Genomic DNA, 20874 nt, shown 5'->3' with positions numbered 1-20874 from the left:
GACTTGAATTGCGAGGCCCATGTAGATAGGGGACTGTGTCTGACCTCATTCATTCATTTATTCACTCATTCAGTCAATCGTATTTATTAAGCCCTTACTGTGTGCAGAGCAATAAACAATAAACGCATTCCCTGCCCTACCTTGTATCTACCTCAGCGCTTAGAACAGTGCTCCACACATAATAATAATAATGATGGTATTTGTGAAGTGCTTACTATATGCCAAGCACTGTTCTAAACGCTGGAAAATAATGGTATTTTCTAAGCACTTACTATGTGCCAAGCACTGTTCTAAGCACTGCGGTAGATTCGAGGTGATCAAGTTGTCCCACACGGGACTCACAGTCTTAATCTCCATTTTACAGATGAGCTAACTGAGGCACAGAGAGGCCCAGCGCTTAGAACAGTGCTCTGTACATAGTAAGCGCTTAACAAATACCAACATTATTATTATTATTAAGTGGCTTGGCCGAGGTTACCCATCAGAGGTTAGAACCCATTAGAACCCATGTCCTCTGACTCCCAAGCCCGTGCTCTTTCCACTAAGCCACAAAGTAAACACCAAATAAAATGATGATAGGAACTTAGTAGCGTGCTCTGTCCATTGAAGGATTTTAAAAAATGTAATTACTAGCAATAGTAGTTACTAGTAGCAATAATGTTACTCCTTAGTTCAAGGCAGGGTCCTACCTAAAGGATCAGTAGTAGTAGGATTTTTAAGCTCCCACTGGATTAAGTACTCAGAAAAACAAACAGGCATAATAATAATAATACTTATTAAGTGCTTACTATGTGTCAAGCACTGTTCTAAATGCTGGGGTAGATACATGATAATCAGGGCGGATAGAGTCCTGTCCCACGAGAGGCTCACAGTCTAAGCAGGAGGGAGAACAGGTATTGAATCACCATTTTACAGATGAGGGAACTGAGGCATAAGTTAAATGACTTGCTCAAGGTCACGCAGCAAGCAAGAGGCAGAGCTGGGATTGGAACCCAGATCCTCTTGACTCCCGGGCCCGTGCTCTTTCCACTAGTCCATGTTGCTTCCCAGGCAGTTACTCTCCTAGTGTGTAAAGGAGAGCCTCTCCTCACTAAGCATGGCTTCTCAACCTGTTTACAACGAAAGGGAATGAATATTTATTCACTTGTACATTTGATTAGTTTAATTACTCCAGTACTTCATGGATGTCTTCCCTATTAAGGTGTAGATTTGCTAGGGTCAGAGAATATGTTACCTTTTTGTGTTTTACTTTCTCAAGTGTTTAGTACAGTGCATTAATACAGCACTCCAGTGGGTTGCTACTCTCTCACTCCACTTTGATTCCAATTGCCCTCGAAACACACTATCAAGGAGGGCGTGAGTCCAGCTCTGCAATTGTTCAACTGTGTGACCTTGGGCAAGTCACATAATACCTCCGGGCCTCAGTTTCCTCATCTATAAAATGGGGATAAATTATGAGCCCCCACAGGGGACAGGGACTCCTCACCTTAACACATAGTAAGTACTTAATAAATGCCTTATTAATAATAGATCAGGAGGGAGGAATTATGAGACCTGACCGATTAAGCTTGTTGTGGGCATGGACTCTGTCTGTTTATTGTTATATTGTGCTCTCCCAAGAGCTTAGTACAGTGCTCTGCACACAGTAAGTACGTTTTAAATACGATTGAATGAATGAATGAATGACCCTGTAGGTTTGTCCCAGCCCGTCTGTTTAATTCCGGCATAGAATCGCCCCAGATAGTCGAGGCCACTATGGCACTCTGGGGTCCGAACTGGGCCATCATTTGGGGAATTTTTCACTTCTAACCAGTGCACCCGTGCTGGGTCACGCCAGCCTGAAGGTCGGGTTTCAAATGTACTGCTCCTGCAGGCAGGATAAAGACTTGGCCCCCCCTAGGGGGAAATATCCCTTCATTCAGTAAGCCAACAGCCTAGGGCTCGGAGAGGGGGGGGGTGTCTAAGTTTCTGTCAGTGATCCAATAAAACAGCAGCTCTGAGCTGGGTGATGAGGTGTGCTAGGAGGACAGGAGATAAACTATCCTCTGAGTGGCAGTGAATGTCACCTTTTTTCCAAGGCTGGATTACTTGCTGATCGATCGATTGATTGATTCTTCCCAGGTCCCCATTGGTTATCCCAAATTCCATTCTGGCTGCTGGAAGGAGCTAGAGGTGCACACACAGACACACGGACGCTCCCCCCCGCCCCCATAGCGTTTCCGCCTGTCAGTTGTTGTTGGAATAACAAATAAAAAATAGCTGTCGTATTTATTAAGCGCTTTCTAAGCGCCAACCACTGGCTCAGTGGAAAGAGCCCGGGCTTGGGAGTCAGAGGTCATGGGTTCGAATCCTGGCTCTGCCACTTGGCAGCTGTGTGACTGTGGGCAAGTCACTTAACTCTTCTGGGCCTCAGTTACCTCATCTGTAAAATGGGGATGAAGTCTGAGCCTCACGTGGGACAACCTGATGACCCTGTATCTACCTCAGCGCTTAGAACAGTGGTCTGCACATAGTAAGCGCTTAACAAATACCGACATTATTATTAAGCACTGAGGTTGATACAAGTGAATTGTACACGGTCCCTCTCCTACATGGGGGCCGTAGTCTAAGGGGGAAGGAGAACAGGTGTCTTGTCCCCAGTTTACAGATGAGGAAATGGAGGCACAGAGGAAGTGAAATGACTTGCCCAAGGTCGAGCAGCAGGCAAGCACCGGAGCTGGGATTAGAACCCAGGTCCTCCAATTTTTGGGCCACTGGGCCACACTGGGAAGAAGGGGGCACCTATTGCTTGGTTGGACTCCTGGGCAACTGCAGGGCCATTAGCTGAGGAACAACCCGTTTGACTGGACCCTTGCCAGTTGCAGAATCAGCCCAAGAGCGGAGAAGAAATCAGTCAACCATATTTTTTTAGTGCTTACTGTGTGCAGAGCACTGTCCCAAGTGCTTGGGAGAGTACAATTCAACAGAGTTGTTGGACACCTGCCCTGCCAACGATGAGCTTAACAAACTGATAGTCTAGAGGAGCTCTTTTTTAGCAATGATACGAATTGTGGTATTTGTTAAGCATTTACTATGTGCCGAGCACTGTTCTAAGCGCTGGGGTAGACACAAGATAATCGGGGTAGACACGGTCGCTATCCCTCGTGGGGCTTACAGTCTTAATCTCCATTTTACAGACGAGGTAACTGAAGCACAGAAAAGTTAAGTGACTCAACCAAGGTCACACAGCAGCCATGTTAGTCATTGGTCGTTAGTGAACGATCCCTTTGGCCTGTTTCTAACACCACTGTCAGTAGGGGAAATATCATCAGGGCAGGGAAGCATGGGAGTGTTTGCTAATCTCAGTGGCATCTTGTGCCCCTTCTTCCTCCCTCTCTTACTTCCTCTCATTTAGACCACATCCCCCCACTCCCACCTCCCACACTTTTTCAGACACCCCCTGAGAGAAAAGCTGTGCCAGACTCAGCTCTGGAGTGGAAAAGGGACACTGGCAGTGGAGGGATGGCGAGAGGAAAGAATTACGGCCCCCGTTGTCTACGTGAGGCCGAGAGAGGCTCAGTGGCCCACTCTGAGAGGGAAGAGGAAATGGCCAAGTTTACTCCGTTAAAGAACAGGCAAGATTGAAATCATTTTGGAAACAGACAGGGACTTTCCCTAGGCAATAGATGAATTCATTTAGAGAGACATCATTAAGATTAGAAAAGAGCGCCGATGAAATAGCACCGTGAGGGAAATTAAAGTTCTAATTCACTGAAAAGAAAAAGGAGGAAGTAATTGAAATAGAAAGATGGTACCTTCAGTTCAACGGTAATTAGAACAATCAATCAGTCTGCTAGAACGCAAGCTCTTACGCAGGCAGGGATCACGTCTACTATTTCTATTACATCCTACCAAGGGCGTTGTAGAGTACTCTGATCCCATTAGGTGCTCACTAACTACTTACAGTTGGGGTAGATCAATTTTGAGGAGAAGCAGCGTGGCCTAATGGAAAGAGCTCTGCCTGAGGAGTCAGAGGACCTGGGTTCTAATCTCGGCTCTGCCAGTTGCTTGCAGTGTGACCTTGGGCAAGTCGCTTAACTTCTCTGGGCCTCAGTTTCCTCATCTGTAAAATGTGGATTCAATACCCGTTCCTTCTCCTCCTCAGACTGTGAGCCCCATGTGGGACAGGGGCTTATTAACTTGGATCTACCCAAGTGCTTAGAAGAGAGCTTGACACACAGTAAGCATTTAATGGGCACCATCATTATTATTGAGCAACTACTGGATGCAGAGCACTGTGCTAAGTACGTGGGACAGCACACTAGAACACCATTTGTTATTACATAAAATGACATTTTTTGAGTTACATTTTTATCCTACATCTATATTGGCTAGATTATCCAAAGAAGGGTTTGTGCACAGATCAGTAAGGCCAGAAGAAGAATCTGGGAGTCAGAAAGACCTGGGTTCTATTCCCGGCTCTACCACATGTCTGCTGTGTGACCTTGGTCATGTCACTTCACTTCTCTGGGCCTCAGTGACCTCTTCTGTAAAATGGGAATTAAGAGTGTGAGTCCATGCAGGACAGGGACTGTGTCCAACCTGATTAACTTGCATTAACCCCATTACTTAAAACAGTGCTTGGCACATAGTAAGCTCTTAACGAGTATCATAATAATAATTATTATTCTTATTAGAATGAGGTCATCGAGGAGATAGTGTTCAGAATCTGTGGGAGATACAAGCTCACAAAGCATAGTCTTTGTTTTTGCTGGATTGAGGGTAGAACACTGGCCTGGGAGTCAGAAGGTCATGGGTTCTAATCCCAGCTCCTCCACAAGTCACTTCACTTCTTTGGACCTCAGTTATCTCATCTGTAAAATGGAGAGTGAGACTGTGAGGCCCACGTGGAGCAGAGACTGTGTCCAACCCAATTTGCTTGCATCCACCCCAGCGCTTAGTACAGTGCCTGGCAAATAGTAAGATAATTACCACAGTTATTATTATTATTATTACCGATCTGGGATAGCTACCTGGAGCTGATCAGGCCCACTGAATAATCGGGTGATATGGGGAGGTCTGGACCAGTAGGTCTGTGAGAAAATAACATTTGCTGAACCAGCGGAAGCTGAGAGCTGCTGTGTTGCAGGCTTATCTGACTGCAGCCAGAGGTCCCTTTCCGCCTAAGCCCTCACAGATACCACAGACGGCTCTGTCAGCAAAGAGCTGGAAGCCCCACTCAGCCCGAGGAAAAGGAAGCCACTCGGTAAACAGATCAGACCCCCGATTCGGGGGTGGGGGAGCGGGGCCCGGGGCCCAGGAAGTGGCCACCCAGTTTCTGAGAACTGCATGCGTCAGCCTAACCAGACTAACCAGCCCAGAGACACCCCCACCCATTTGCGGTGGTCCGCGAGTGACTAAACACCGAGACAAACACCCCTCCAAGAAACCAAAAATGCACAAACACCTAAGGCAGCGGGACAAACATGAGCCCACGGTACCGAAAGGAGCTTGAAGCTATGAGGAAACAAATGTCGATCTCTGCACCTGGTCCGTTCAGTCCTCAGACCCCCGGGGCCAGAGATTTCCAGGAGAAAAAATGATAAATGAAACATGATTAGAAAATAATCCCCACAGGCTGTTCCCAGCTACCCCTCCTCTTCCCATAGGCCTGGAGAAAAATCCTCTCACACCTCTGTGCAGTAGGCGATTGAGCGCCATTTTGAAATTTCTTTTGCAGGAAGACTTTTTAAAGGACAAAAGACGTAGATGTGGGTTAGGACTGAGGTTGGTACAGTCCAGCCTGGGGACAGCGGGGTGGACTAGATGTTTTGTGTGATTCCTAGGAGTCGATATAAAAGAAATACCCTGATTTGGGATCTTCTCAAAGGGATGATAATAAGGCCTAATGTGATCCTTCTTGGAGATGGCTGAGGCCATCTATAAAGCAATCAGTCAAACAGAGAGTCAGTCAGTTGTATTTACTAAATGTTTATTGGGTACAGAGAGAAAGGGGTCAGGGAAGAGATCTCTCATGCCAAAGTTACGATGTCACACTCGATACAAGCAATGGCCACATGGAGGTAGGACCTGGGGAGAGAGGCAGAAGTCTAGAAAAAGTGGAGATCACCTGGGAAGTGGGGCTTGGGATGATATTCAGAAATCTGGATCGAGTGACTTTAAGGCTCTTCATGATCATCTTCAGTGACTGAGAGAGAGTCAGGCTACTTCTCTTGAGCCAAACAACATTCTTTTCCCAACCTGTCTTCCCTGCTCCCAAAATTTTCTGAGACCCTCTGAGACCCTCTCTCTTTCCCAAAAGATAGATTCTCAGATCAGAGGCCATTTCAGACCTGAACCCCGGAAGTTAGAAAGAAATAGATATTTCAACTGAAGACAGAGCAAAAAGCACTCCTGTGTCTAGTCACACAGGAACAGCAAGGCTGTAGGGTGAGTCCTCTCTCTCCGTGGCCCTTAGTCCGTTTCTGGGCAAAAACCTCCTTCCATCTGGCCTGGGAAAGGCCTTGGTCCCCACTGATTTGTCCATCGAGCTAGGCGGCAAAAGGACGGCGTGGTCTTGGGGGCGATGAAAGTCAAGGAAGGAACAGCTCCTGAGCTGTGGTTCTCTTCTCTGGAGGGGAAGGACCCCATTCATCCCAGCCTGAGGATACAAAAGAGTTTGTCATTTAGGTGGTCTGAGAAGCAGCATGGCCTAGTGGAAAGAGCACAGGCTTGGGAGTCAGAGGACCTGGGTTCTAATCCTCCGCCACTTGTCTGCTGTGCGACCTTGGGTGAGTTATTTCATTTCTCTGGGCCTCAATTTCCTCATCTGTAAACTGTGGTTCTGTGAGCCACATGTGGGACAGGACTCTGTTGACCTGGCTGATCTGTACCTACCCCAGCACTTCGAACGGTGCTTGACACACAGTAAGCGCTTAACAAATATTAAAATAAAACCAAAACCAGTAGGGTTTTAGATCAGAGCTGAGGAGGTGTTGAGGGAAGAAGATCGGGACAAGGTCTGGGAGGATGTTGTGTAAGCAGAAAAGTCATTAACATTAAGGCCAATAAGTCTGAATTTAGGAGGGTTCATTTTTCCCAGGTTAGGCCACTGACAGTCTTTACAGATACAATAATAATGATAATAATAATAATGGTGATCACTAAAGCAGTTATTATTTGCCATGTACTGTACTAAGTGCTGAGGTAGATACACGATAATGGGTAGATGCATGATAATCAGGTTCCACACAGGGCTCAAGATCTAAGTAGGAGGGAGAGTAGATATTGAATCCCCATTTTACTTAGCAGGAAACTGAGGCCCCGAGAAGTTAAATGACTTGCCCAGAGTCATACAGCAGACAAGTGGCGGAGCTGAGATTGGAACCCAGGACCTCTGACTCCCAGGCTTCGGCCATCCTGCTTCTCAGACAAGGCGATGCACATGAAGCCACATCTATTAGACTGGGCCTGCAGGCAGTGAGGTGATGTTACGTGCACTATTTTGTGGAAGATTTTGCATGATCTTTGAGCATCTCTCCACAGAAACACTTGAACCAGTAGCCTTTGGGTTCCCTTCCCAGATTCAAAAAACCTTTGTAGCCACATCCAATCCAAGGTGCTGAAACAAAATCAAAACTGGACACAAAAGCGTCCTTATTGGTATCATATAGGGGCAGTCTAAAACCAGGTGAATGATCATCTTACTGATGCAGCTTGGATCTTTGTTCTGTTGGAATTTTCTTGAATGCCCTTAGCCCTGGCCCAAATCAGAGCCTCAGCTGGTTGCTTGGGGATGGGGAGGGGGCCACAGCAGGCTGGTTCTTACCTCAGAAGAAGAAATACTTGGCCGTCAGGAGGAGGTTGAGGGTGACGCTCTTAGCGAAAATCACTCTAAGCCCCAGCACAGTCACGGACAGCGTGTTCACCACCTCGGATCGCACTGTGGGAGAGAAGAGTTGGGTCAAAAGCTTTCGGGGGGAAACCAGGGCCTAGGCCAGGAGCAGTGGAGATCTAACCCACCCCATTCTCTATTGCCAGGGTGACCGTGGACCGCCCCCCACAAATCACACATGGTGAAACCTGAAGTGCTCATGTCACTGCATGGCGTGGCCTCACCCCTGATCCTCACTACTTGATTGTGTTTTTCATTTTGATTTCTCCAGGTGCAAATGTTTTATGCCTGTCTCCACTGTTAGAGTGGAGTGTCCTTGTGGGCAGGAAACACTTCACTTCTTAGTGCTGTACTTTCCCAAGAGGTCCCAAGTTGCCTTTCACTCACTGGGTTTATGCTAAGAATGGAGGAAAGCCACACCGAGAGCTGGATCAATTCATCAATCGGGTTGTCTTTCTGTATGTTCCTCTGACTTCCCCTTTTGGTCTCTTCCCACTCTTCTGCTGGACAAGTCCCAAATCCAGCCTTTTCTTGACCCAATTCGGCCTCCTTTTTTAAAACTCCATTTACCTCTGGAAGCTTTGACTTGAACTGACCTTTGATCTCCCTGCAGATGGGCCCAGCTTCCTGCTGATTCGATTGCGCGTCATCCTTTCCTGAGTCAGACATGGAGTTTTTCGAAGTGGACTCTAGATAGATGAAAACCAAACCGTGAGTCTCAATGGCCCAGTGTTCTCTAGGACAACCCCCAGCTCTTGCCCTTTAGATTGACTCTGTGCCATCATCTCTATGGAAAACGGGCGTGCTGTCAGCCACGTTGGAGTGGCCACCAGCCTCGTTTGGATGCAATGTTGGGGGATTTCTGTGGGAAGGAGGGGCAAACCAGCCTTTCTTGGACGTAGTGTGTGGGGACAACTGAAGGAGTGAGAGGTAACTGCGGCCTTGCTTGGCCACAGTGTCCAGGGACTACCAAGGAGGTAAGGGGCAAGACCAGCCTCACTCGGACCCAGTGGGCAATGAGCATAGTAATAACATTGGTATTTATTAAGTGCTAAGCTCTGAGCCAGACCCGAGATAATCAGGTGGGACTCGGTCCTTTGTCCCAAGTGGGTTTTGTCTCCTGAGAGGAATGGGGGCACTGGATGGGTCAATGACCATGAAGCTGGTTTCTTTCCCATCCAAAATGCTCTGCCCTGTTGCCCCCAGCTCTGATTCTAGGCCACTACCATCACTGGTTAGGGATTAATACAGAGGTCTCTCCCCTCTTTCTTACCTCTCTCCAGATTTTCACCTCCCTCCAAGCAGACACCTTCCAAACACTGTGGCCTAGTGCAAAAAGCCCAAATCTGGCCATCAGAGAGCTGGGGTTCTAATCCTGGCACCTCAGTTTACCTGCTGTATATCCTTGGGCAAATCATTTTTCGCTGTGCCTCTGTTTCCTCATCTGTAAATGGGGATAAAATATCTATTCTCCCTCTTCCTTAGAAATATCTATTAGTCCCTCTCCCTGAGCCCTCTGCGGGACCGAGACGGTGCCCTGTAAGAGTATTGTGTATCTACTCCAGTGCTTAGTACAGTGCAGTGTCACTCTTCCTCCTCCTCCTCCTTCTTCTCCTTCTTCTTCTTATGATTACTCAGTTCTGCCAGAATACATGTTTTCAAGACAAGCTTTGGCTGGAATGCAACTAATCCATTTACTGTGTGCGGAGCACGGTACTCAGCACTTGGAAGAGTACAGTACAACTGAATTAGCAGACACATTCCCTGACCATAATGAGCGGGGAAAAGTTTTTCCAACCACCCGAGCCTGCCTTAATATGACTTGACACTGCAGTGGAAAAAAAAATTACGTTCAAACCCATGGCCTTGGGTCCACTGAGTACATGAGTTTTCTATGTACTTGATGCCCAAGTCCTTCACCAGATAAGCATAAGTGGACTCATTTTTCATGTGAAAGAAGGGAAGGAGCATGGTCTAGAGGAATGAGCATGGGACTGGGCAACTAAAAACCCTGGGTTCTAAGCCAAATCATGTAAACTCTCTGTTCTTCAATTTCCTCATCTGTAAAATAGATAAGATGCCTGCTCTTTCCCCCTTTAGACTGTGAACCCCTGTTGGACAGGGACTGTGTCCAATCTGATTATCTTGTATCCATCACAGAGCATGGAACAAACTAAACTTTTAAGAATTCTTCTTCTTCTTCTTCTTCTCTGGGCATACCTTTGTCTGTCTTTGTCTTGGAATCATCTGTTTTCTCCTTGTCCTGCTGAGGGGTCACATATTTCCCTTCGTGTTCAACAGTACAGTTCACTGCTCCATCGCTTTCAAATTCCGTAATCTGGACCATACTATACTTTCCATCAGAAGTGACAGCTTTGTGCTCTATGTTGGTTATGGTCTTTTTGCCCGGCAACTTCATATGAATTTTCGCATTCTTGGGGTAGAAGTTGTTGGCCACACATGCGTAGGTGGACTCGTTTTTCAAGAGAAAGACGGATGGCTCTCGATAGTCCTGATTTCCTGAAAAACACAATCAACCTGTTTCATGAGGAGGTGAGTGGGGTTGGAAGAGAAATGGAGCAGGCACCCAACACAAAACCCACTTTCTGCTCTGCTTCCCTCAGAGGAGAGGTTGCGTCTGGCCTCCATAACCCAGGTGGGACCATGGGACAGGGTTGAAGGGACCCTCCCTTTCATCCTCCTACATCTCTGCCGCTCTCGGGCCATGGGGATAGAAAAAATGGCTAAAGGGGTGGATGGGATACTGAGATGGAGCTGAAGTTCTATCTCTCTTCCCTCACCACCAGTGACTGGACTCTGGAGTTTAGGGATAGGAAATGAGAAATGCTGACCTCACCCTTCTGTTCAGTCAGCTGCTGACTTTCCCTTGCTCCGCCTTCTGTAGCTGGCATTTGGGCCATTGCTGGTTCCTGGCACCTCTCTCAGGGGACAGGTCCAGGAGATGGATCAAACTCCAATTTTATTCCTTTTTGTTAGGGGGGGAACTTAATCTCACTTACTAAAACGGAAGTCTTGAACTGTCCATTTTTTCTCTGTTCTCATCTTTAGGGTTCCTGTAAATTGGGAAATGGAAGCTCCTTGTGGGCAAGGATCGTTTCTACCGATTGCACTGTACTCTTTCAAGGGTTCTGTACAGTACTCTGAACACTGCAAGCTCTCAGTAAAAACTGTTGATAGATTGAACGGGTGACGCCTACCTTATCAACCTTGTCTAATCTGCATAATCTTGTAGAGAATGGGGACTGACTGGGTTGAACTTACTTCGTACAGAACCCGATAGTCTAAAATGGATGAGAATTTGCCTTGTTCTTAGTATGGTGCTTTGCACAGAGTAAGTGCTCAGTAAATATGATAGAATGAATGAATGACTTGCAGATAGAGATTGCTCACCCCCTCGGGTTTACTCCCAGAAATTTCTTCCTAACGGCTCATCTCAATCCCCCTAGCTGCAGTTTAAACCCATTTTTTTGTTCCATCCTCAGTAGGAAGGAAGAGCTGTCTTCATCATTAAGTGACCCCTTGGACTGTTCCCCAGCCCCAGGACAGGGGTTATACTATCCCACTTTCCCAAGGACTTAATGCAGTGCTCTGCACACAATCCACACCCTGTCCCTTCCTTGCTGTGTTAAAGGAAACTGATTCTAAGAAAGTGATCAACCCTATCCCAGAAGCCTTTGGGGTTACGACTCTTTCTGCCCAAGCCTTATTCAGACTCCTATTTCTGGTGGCCGTTGGTGCCCATGCGCTGGACTGGCCTCCCCTGGACCTGTTCTGCCTGGATAGTGAGACAGGAAAGAGGTCTGTCTGCTGCTCCAGTTGGACTTGCCCAGTCCCCCGATTCTCACCCCTGGCCTTGACCCACCCCGGGTCTTGACTGCCCTCCCCAACCCCCCCACTGTTCCCCCACCCTTGAATTTGACACCAGACCCTTTCCTCCCCGGCCAACCTCCTACCTACCAGTCTCAATAATAACTGAGAGCCTCCTTCAAGAGCTACTGTACATTGGAAATGGAAGAACATGGCCCAGCCCTCAAGGGGCTTAGGGTCTCGCCCCTGATTCTGCTCCCCCTTATCCACTCCCAACTAGGATCTAAAAATAGATTTCAGCTTCACCCCTCAGGTTGAACTGACACCTGCTTTCTGCTCGTAAAGACCGTGCCTGAAAAATCGCTAGTGGTTTTGGTTCCCCACTTAGATGTGGCAAACTGACAACCTATTCACGTCAACGGCTGGAAACGGCCCCTGACAAACAGATTCCCCACCCCCCTCTTCCCCAACCCTGCAGCAGAGTCACCATCCACACCCCCGCCTTTTCAGCTGAAATGAAGTCTAGCTGGTTCCCAAGGTGGCTTAGTAGATAGAGCACAGGCCTGCGAGTCAGGACCTAGGTCCTAATCCTGGCTCCGCTAATAATAATAATAATGTTGGTATTTGTTAAGCGCTTACTATGTGCAGAGCACTGTTCTAAGCGCTGGGGTAGACACAGGGGAATCAGGTTGTCCCACATGGGGCTCACAGTCTTAATCCCCATTTTACAGATGAGGTAACTGAGGCCCAGAGAAGTGAAGTGACTTGCCCACAGTCACACAGCTGACAAGTGGCAGAGCTGGGATTCGAACTCATGACCTCTGACTCCAAAGCCCGTGCTCTTTCCACTGGGTAGATGGCTGTACTTGACAGAGAGGTAGTCATCTGGTTAATTAAGTTCAGAAAATCCTCATTTTTTTCAAGCCCAAGTCTATATGAGTCAAATACAAGGAGGCTCGTGATTTGAATAATCCAAGCAAAACACCTGCCCTTGGAGTCAAATTTTTTTTCCTGAATTTTCTGTATAAATATCTCAATTTTCCACCTCACTTTGCTAGAGTTGATCTGGTCCTAGTCATCCAGATAATGGTGAAAAGTAGGTTTTTACTATGAATGACTCAGATGATGATTATGGTATTTGTTAAGCACTTATTATGTGCCAGGCAGTGTACTAAGCCCTGGGGTGAAAACAAGTAAATCAGGTGGGACACAGTCCTTGTTTCACGTGGGGCTCACAGTTTCACTCCCCATTTTACAAATGAGGTAACTGAGGCACAGAGAAATAAAGTGACTTGCTCAAGGTCACACAGCAGACAAGTGGCAGAGCTGGGGTTAGAACAATTGCTCTTCTGATTCCCAAGTTCGTGCTCTCTCTACTATGCCATGCTGTTTGTCTACACCGTCCAAAGGCTGTTGAACAGCCCTACTGAGTTGAAACCCCTACAGTGAGATCAATGTTTGTGGCTGGAATCTATGAGAGGAATCTGACAGCTCACAGCTCACTTTATTTGATCATTTTAGACTATTTTGCCTGAATCTCATTTAGTTTGACTTTAAAACATAAACCTACTCATCCAAAATCTTAAATGGTCCCAAACTGAATTTCTAGCCAGTAGAATGATCCAAATTTTCCTGTTCTAGGGACATCCACTCAGCAAATACTCTGTGAAGCAGTGTGGCCAACTGAAAAAGACAATGGTCTGGGAGTCAGAGGGCTTGGGTTCTATTCTGGCCTACGCCATTTGTCTGCTGTGTGAACCTGGGGAAGTCACTTAGCTTTTCTGTGCCTCAGTTCCAACATCTACAGAATGGGGATTCAATACCTGTTCTTCCTCCTATTTAGAATTTGAGCCCCATGTGGGACCTGATCATCTTGTATCTCCCCCAGTACTTAGTACAGTACTTGACTCATAGTTAGCACTTACTAAATACAACAGTTACTATTATGTCACAGAGTTTTTAGTACCGTGAATTCTGAAATTCAGGGTCTAATAATAAAAATAAAAATAATGGTGGTATTTGTTAAGTACTTACTCTGTAACAAACACTAGGTTAAGGTACATACAAGATAATCAGATTAGACACAGCCCTTCTCCTGCTGTCTCATGGGGAGGGAGAACAGATATTGAATCTCCATTTTACAGTTGAGGAAACTGAAGCATAGATAAATAAAATACCTTGTCCAAGGTCACACAGCAAGCAAGTAATGGAGACAGGATTAAAACTCAATCAATCAATAGCATTTATTGAGCACTTACTGTGTGCAGAGGACTGTACTAAGCGCTTGGGAGAGTACGACATAACAGAGTTGATAGACACGTTCCCTACCCACAAAGAGCTTACAGTCTAGAAGATTTCCTAGGCCTATACTCTTTCCATTAAGCCGTACTGCTTCCAGCTTTTAGTTGTCCCTTTTGCCTGGGATTCTGTAGTTGTAAATTGTACTGGGCCTGGTTTTTTATCTCTCTGGAGCCTGTCCCTGTTGCTCTCAGACTGGAGATTCAGGGGTCCCCTAGGTCTCAGTCAGAGTGCAGAGCAGGGTGGGGGCTGGAGGAAGGGATTTTGGATTATCAAGCAGGACTCCAGAGTGCAGAGTAGCAGCTTTGAGAAGCAGCAGGGTCCAGTGGATAAAGCACTAAACTGGGAGTCAAGGGACCTGAGTTCTAATCCTAGTCCTTAACTGCTTGCCTGCTGAATGACCTTAGGCAAGTCACTTCTCTGGGCCTTCGTTTCTTCATATATAAAATGGAGACTAAATACCTGGTCTCCCTCCCACTTAGACTGAGGACCCCAAGTGGGACTGGTGTTGTGTCCTACCTGACTTTCTCTTATCTACCTCAGAATTAATACACATAGAGCTCAACGAACACCACAACTATTATTAAGTTTGAGGCGGGCAAGGGAATAAATCAGTCCTTCCCCTCATGACCTTAACCCTGGGAGGATGATAAATAAACTTGACACATTCCCAACATCCAACTGCAGGCAGCTTAAGCTTGGTGAGGCTATCTACTCTCAGGAAGTAGGGTCATCCTGGTCAGCTCAGTCCTGAGGAAGATGGGGTGGGGAAGACAGTTACTGTGAGAATTCAAGGCAAAGGGTGCTTTTTATTTATTCCAAATTCCCCACACCCTTACCTCAGCCTGCTGCCTTCTTTACCCCAGCCTGACTACTCTGGGCTACTCTGATGGTTCGGAACCTGCCAGCATCTATGGTTTAATCCCCAAGATGAGTCTTGAGTCTCCACTCAGTTCTGTCTGGCTTCTCAGCACCACTCTCACAGCTACCTGGGTGAAGGAATACTAATTGTGGTACTTGCTAAGCGCTATGTGCCAAGCACTGTAGTAAGTGCTGGGATAAGTAGACAATAATCAGGTCTCATAAAGGCCTCACAGTCTAAGTAGGAAGGAGAGTGAGAATTGAACCCACATTTTGGAGGTGAGAGAACTGAGGCACAGAGAAGTTAGGTGACTTGCCCATGGACTCACACTGCAGGTACATGGAGGAGCCGGGATTAAAACTCAGGACCTCTGACTCCCAGCTCTTTGCCCTTCCCACTAGACAATGCTGCTTCTCTAAAAAATGAAGCTAACCTCTGTATTTCCAACCACCCATAGCACTTCCATACTACTGACTTCTTTGCCCTATTACATAGCACTAGTTCATATACCTAGCCATTTTTTCACCCTCTTTTTCCCTCTAGACTGTCAGCTCCTCGAGGACAGGGATCATGTCTACTAACGATATCACACTCTCTTGAACGATTAGCACAGCTCTCTGCACACAGTATAAATACTACCGATTGATCGATAAACAAACATACCTCCAATAAGGAGGTGAAACCAACCCAGAGAAAGATACAAAAACTGAAAACTCACGGGCCTCCACAGTCAGCTTGGTGCCAGCTCCAAAATTCATGATTCTGGTGTCCCAGGAGCACACTGCTACATTACCAAGCTCATAACAAAGACTGGGGCCTTAAGACCTGTTTCCTCTGCAGCTGAGAAATTTAGAAAAGTAACCTGCCAGTTCAGAATGGAACAAAACCATGGGACCATGGGAGGAGCAGGAAAAGGAGGAGAAAGAGGAGAAGGAGGAAAAAAAGGAGGAGTAGGAGGAGGAGGGAATGGCTGAGACAAATGAGGATGCTGAAAATGAAATACTGCTTTCATGGGCTCACGAGATCAGAGGTGAGAGTAAACCCCGGGGAGATACTCCATTGGGAAGTGGCTTGGCCTAGTGGAAAGAGCCTGGGCCTGGGAGACAAGGACCTGGGTTCTAATTCTGGCTTGGACACTTGCTGGCTGTGTTATCTCGGCCAAGTCACTTCACTTCTCTGTACCTCATTTTCTTCAACTGTAAAATGGGGATTTAAATACCCGTTCCCCCCTCCTATTTAGATTTCTTCTAGACTGTAAGCTCCTTGTGCGCAGGGAACAGGCTTAGTACAGTGATTGGTGCGTAGTAAATCCTTAACAAATGTTAATATCATCAAGTGTGGCCTAGAGGATAGATCCCAGATCTGGGAGTCAGAAAGATCGAGGTTCTAATTCCAACTCCACCACTTGTCTGCTGTGTAACTTTGGGCAAGTCACTTCACTTCTCTGTGCCTCAGTTACCTCATCTGTAAAATGAGGATTAAGACTGTAAGCCCCACCTGGGACAGGGACTGTGTCCAAACTGACTGATTAACTTATATCTACCCCAGTGCTTAATACAGTGCCTTGTACATAAAAAAAATCAATCATATTTATTAAGTGCTTATTGTGGGCAGAGTACCATAATAAGCACTTGGGAGAGTTCAATATAAGAGAGTTAGTAGACACATTCCCTTTCTACAGCAAGCTTAGAGTCTAGAGGGGAATAATTTTATTATAATTTTACACTATTATTATTATTATTACCAAAGCTATGTGTGGGGGCCCTCGTAGACTGATGAGAAGCTCCCAGAGGGTAGAGCCATTGTCTATCCTGTGGCAAGTTCCCCAGACCTAGGTCTGGGGACCAAGGTTTTGCTCAAAAATCACCGGTGTGACACCAGGGATCTTTGGGTGAACACCCAAGCCATTTTCCCTTTTGAACAATAAGTCCAAATCACTTACGGGGCTCCACTTTGAGCCTGAAGGTTTGTATGAAGTCTAAGAGCTCCGTGTTATCAGAAAACACTCACCTAGCAGTTCACGGCCTCACAAGAATTCAAAGCCATCAACAGCTCCCGTCGGGTCCCCAGAAGGAGAGTTGGGGGCTTGCCTGCCCAGTTTTGATAAGTGACCCTTCCCCTGCCTCTAGGTCTGTTTGATCCAAGTCTCCACGGGCTTACTTAAGGGCTACATTTACCCTGATGCCCTCCAGACGGAGATTCCCTTTGGTTTCCACCAGTTGCAGCAGAAGCTTTTCACTCTGCCTTAAACCAATCATTCAATAATAACTGGGGTTTTTTAGGTGCTTACTACATGGCAGACACTGACTGAACTAAACGCTGAGGTGAATAAAAGCAAATCAGGTTGGACAAAGTCCCTGTTCCACATGGGGCTCACAGTCTTAATCCCCATTTTATAGGTGAGGGACTGAGGCATAGAAAAGACAAGTGACTAGCCCAAGATCACACGGCAGACAAGTGGTGAAGCTGGGATTAGAACCCAGGTCCTTCTGACTCCCAGGCTCTTGTTCTATCCATTAGACAACACTGCTTATCAATCGAAGAGAAGAACCACTGAACATCTACTGACTGCTGAGCACTGTACTAAGCTTTATAGAAGCTTCCTTCTAGAACATGTGATAAAACTGAGAATGAAAACTCTTCTAAAAAACAGAGTCTTTTAAATTTCTCCCAATTTTCCAGCGATACATAGTAACGAGTCAAAGTTCTGCCTTGAATCAATCAATCCATCAAGCAGTGGTGTTAACTGAACATTTACAGTGCTGAGCACTGTATTAAGCACTTGGGAAAATACAATAGAGTAAGTAGATGTGGTCTGCACCTTATCTACATAGTATGTACCTATCTGTACTTATTTATATTAATGTCTGTCTCTCCCTTTAGACTTTAAGCTCACTGAGGGCAGGGAATGTGTCTGTTTATTGTTATTTTGTACTCTCCCAAGCTCTTCGAAGAGTTCTCTGGACACGGTCAGTGCTCAACAAATGTGATTGACTGACGATCTCTGCCCTAAAAGAAATTAAAATCTAGTGAGGGAGAGAGAGGCATTAAAAAATTACACATAGACAAAGCAGCAGAGAATAAGGATGTCTCACTGCTATGGGCACGGGTTTGAGTGACTCCTAAGTGCTTAGTGGATTTGGACCCAGATGAGTGAGTCATGCAGGATCCTCAGATAGAAATTCTTTGGCGCAGGTCACTGGGATGGGTTTGGCCTGAAAGAATGGTCTGAGAAAAAAGAAAATTGAAGCCGGGGTCTGCCAGGTTCTGGAACGTCAGGACCAAAATCAGCAGTGTGGCCTAGTGGAAAGAATAAGGGCCCAAGGCCCAGATGCCCTGGGTTCTAATTCCACTCCACCACTTCATTTTTATGTACCTCAGTTTCCTTATCTTTTCTTTTTATGGTATTTATTAAGTGCTTACTACATGCCAGGCACTGTTCTAAACGCTGTGGTAGTTACAAGACAATCAGGTTGGATACGGTCCCTGTCCCATATGGTGCTCACAGTCTTAATCTCCATTTTACAGACGAGGTAACTGAGGCACAGAGAAGTGAAATGACTTGTCCAAGGTCACAAAGCAGACAAGCAGTGGAGCCAGGACTAGAACCCAGGTCGGTCTTACCCCTAGGCCCGTGTTTTATCAACTAGCTAAGCTGCTTATCTGTAAAATGGGGATTCAATACATGTTCTCCCTCCCACTTAGACTGCAAGTCCCATGTGGGTTAGGGACTGTGTCTTGTAATGTAATCTAGCATTTAGTACAGTCTTGGCACATAGTAAGAGCTAAAAGTTATCACCATTATTACTGGTAGACTATAAGCTTGTTCTCTAGACTGTAAGCTCATTGTGGGCAGGGAATGTGACTGTTTTATTGTTATACTGTACTCTCCCAAGCACTTAGTACAATGTTCTGCACACAGTAAGTGTTCAATAAATACAACTGACTGACTGACTGCTAGGTTTTCCGCCAGGAGGAAACTTGAGATTCAAACTTTGAGTTCCTCCTCTTACTGGGACTCAGCACGCCATGACTTTACCCTCGACTGTCAGCTCCTTGAGGGCAGGGATTATGCTTACTAACTCTACTTGCTAACTCTATCTCAAGCTTTTAGTGCAGTGCTCTACACACACTAGGCTCTCAATAAAATTATCGGTGATTGACTTACGGCAGGTTTTCCTCCAAAGCAGGCGGGCTTTCTCCCCAAGACTGGCACCCCCAAACTAATATTAGCCCCGCAGCGACACATACCTCGGGGTTCAACCGTGAGTTTGGTCCCTGCTCCGAAGATGAGCTGGGCTGAAAGAGCACCGCCGCAGCCCTCGATACTAAAACCCTTCTCTTGACTCGCACATTCTGCTAGGCTGTTTTCTCTGGGTGTGGGGGGCTTTCCGGTGCCATGGGATCTGTGGGGGTTTCTGAGATCTGAGTGCATCTTAGCAGCTTTTCTGAGGTCTGGTATTATCTGACTGCCTCCATCTCTTTGTTATTTTTTGAAAAAAACTTTAACAGTATTTGTTAAGCCCTTATTATGTGCCAAGCACTTTATTTACTAAGTGCTGGGGTAGATACAAAATGATCGCGTTGGGCAGAGTCCACTTCTCACATGGGGGCTCACGATCTTTTCCCCCATTTTACAGATAAGGTAACCGAGGCACAGAGAAGTTAAGTGACTTGCTCAAGGTCACACAGCAGACAAATGGCAGAGCAAGGACCAGACCGCAGGTCTTCTGACTCCCAGGGTCATGTTCTTTCCACTAGGTCATACCGCTTCTTTGCCTCTTTTGCCAAAGTCCCTTTTCCTCCTTCTCCAGGGATTTGACCTGCCACGTCCCCTAGGGTATTGCAAGCCTTCTTGCTCTACAGTTGTACAAATGCCCCCTCACTGGTTATATGTTCACCCGTAGGGTAAGAGAAATAGTGTGGCCTAGAGGAAAGAGCATGGACCTAGAAGTCAAGGGATCAAGGTTCTATTCCCAACTCTGCCACTCGCCTGCTGTGTGACCTTAGGCAAGTCACTTAACTTCTCTGTGCCTTGGTCACCTCACCTATAAAATGGGAAACTTATGCCTTTTCCCCCTTCTCTTTAGACTGTGAACCCCATGTGGAAAAGGGACTTTGATCCAATTATCTTGCATCTATCCCCGTGCATAGCACAGTGGTTGGCCCATGATTAAATGCCATCATCAAGGAGGGTCTGCTCAGTTTGATGTGCCTCCCTCCTGCCTGTCTTCCTCCTTGAGATGGGAGAGAGCTTGGGAGTTAAAAGCTTGACTCTTTCACCAACCTCAAGGAGATAAAGAGATGCCATTTTGACCCTGCTTCCTGACACAAGAGATGCAGGGATTGAGGGGTTACTGAGAAGAGCCCGTGGTGGGAGAAGGAAGACTGAATCCTGACTGTTGGACACAGCTGGCTGGACCTGGGCTGAATCCTGAGCAGAGATACAGTCTTGGGCCCAGGGAAGAGATAACATTGACCTGGACAGTTCAGAACCAACAGTTGACCATGCTCCTAACTGAACTCCTCTGTGCCTTTCTCAACTGAGGCAGGGGGTTTTGACTCTCTTGTTACAGAGGTGGACAGGGAGCCCCAGAGAGGATGGGTGATTTTCCTAAGCGACTTCTGGCCCAGGGTGACTCCTGGCCCCTTGAATCCCAGTTACCTCCTCAACCAGATAACCCCCAGAGGTAGTTCTCTGGCCCAGATTACCTCCTCTTCCTTGCAGGAGACATTTTTCCCTGCCCTTATTATGCTCACTCCACCCCAACCTACCTTACCCTAACCACCCAGAAAGTAAGTCATCAGAAACAGTTTCAGGAGAAAACGTACAGGGTAACAAAGACTTACGTGGTTCAACCGTCAGGGAGGTTCCTTTGCCGAAGATCAAGGGTCGAGCCTCATACACGACCTTGCCACCCAGATCAAATACTCTGCCACTTTCTTCTCTGTCACTACTTCTAGGCAGAAAGCTGGCTCCCTCATCCCTTAACCTGGACTAGTAGACTAGGGG

At 46.6% G+C, this 20874-nt stretch overlaps 1 protein-coding gene and 1 gene segment (V, D, J or C); both read right to left on the bottom strand.

Annotated features, from left to right (window-relative positions):
* LOC100076420 overlaps nt 1–20874 on the bottom strand; it is a 301688-nt gene that overhangs the window by 77953 nt on the left and 202861 nt on the right.
* Nucleotides 5955–19527, bottom strand: LOC100086975 (T cell receptor delta constant). 2 transcript variants are annotated; one of them, XM_029077483.2, is made up of 5 exons: nt 19113–19527; nt 10094–10393; nt 8470–8562; nt 7808–7921; nt 5955–6640 (listed from the first exon to the last, which is right to left on the bottom strand). In XM_029077483.2, exons 1-4 carry the CDS (start codon nt 19294–19296, stop codon nt 7809–7811), a joined length of 690 nt encoding a protein of 229 aa, XP_028933316.1. In that variant the 5' UTR covers nt 19297–19527; the 3' UTR covers nt 5955–6640; nt 7808. The 2 variants fall into 2 exon arrangements, with proteins under 2 accessions (XP_028933316.1, XP_028933319.1); XM_029077486.2 differs by lacking the exon at nt 19113–19527 and adding an exon at nt 15580–15988.

Source organism: Ornithorhynchus anatinus, chromosome 13, assembly GCF_004115215.2.
Source record: "Ornithorhynchus anatinus isolate Pmale09 chromosome 13, mOrnAna1.pri.v4, whole genome shotgun sequence".
NCBI lineage: Eukaryota > Metazoa > Chordata > Mammalia > Monotremata > Ornithorhynchidae > Ornithorhynchus > Ornithorhynchus anatinus.
Note: the sequence above shows the minus strand (reverse complement) of the source record. Positions and strands in the feature narration are given on the sequence as shown.

Excerpts from the sequence above, each read along its gene's own strand:
- LOC100086975 (XM_029077483.2), bottom strand. The coding sequence starts at position 19,296 with ATGCACTCAGATCTCAGAAACCCCCACAGATCCCATGGCACCGGAAAG. Across the intron at positions 10,394-19,112 it reads ACTCACGGTTGAACCCCGAG|GAAATCAGGACTATCGAGAG; the intron begins GTATGTGTCGCT and ends TGTGTTTTTCAG. Across the intron at positions 7,922-8,469 it reads CATCTGCAGGGAGATCAAAG|TGCGATCCGAGGTGGTGAAC; the intron begins GTCAGTTCAAGT and ends TCTCTCCCACAG.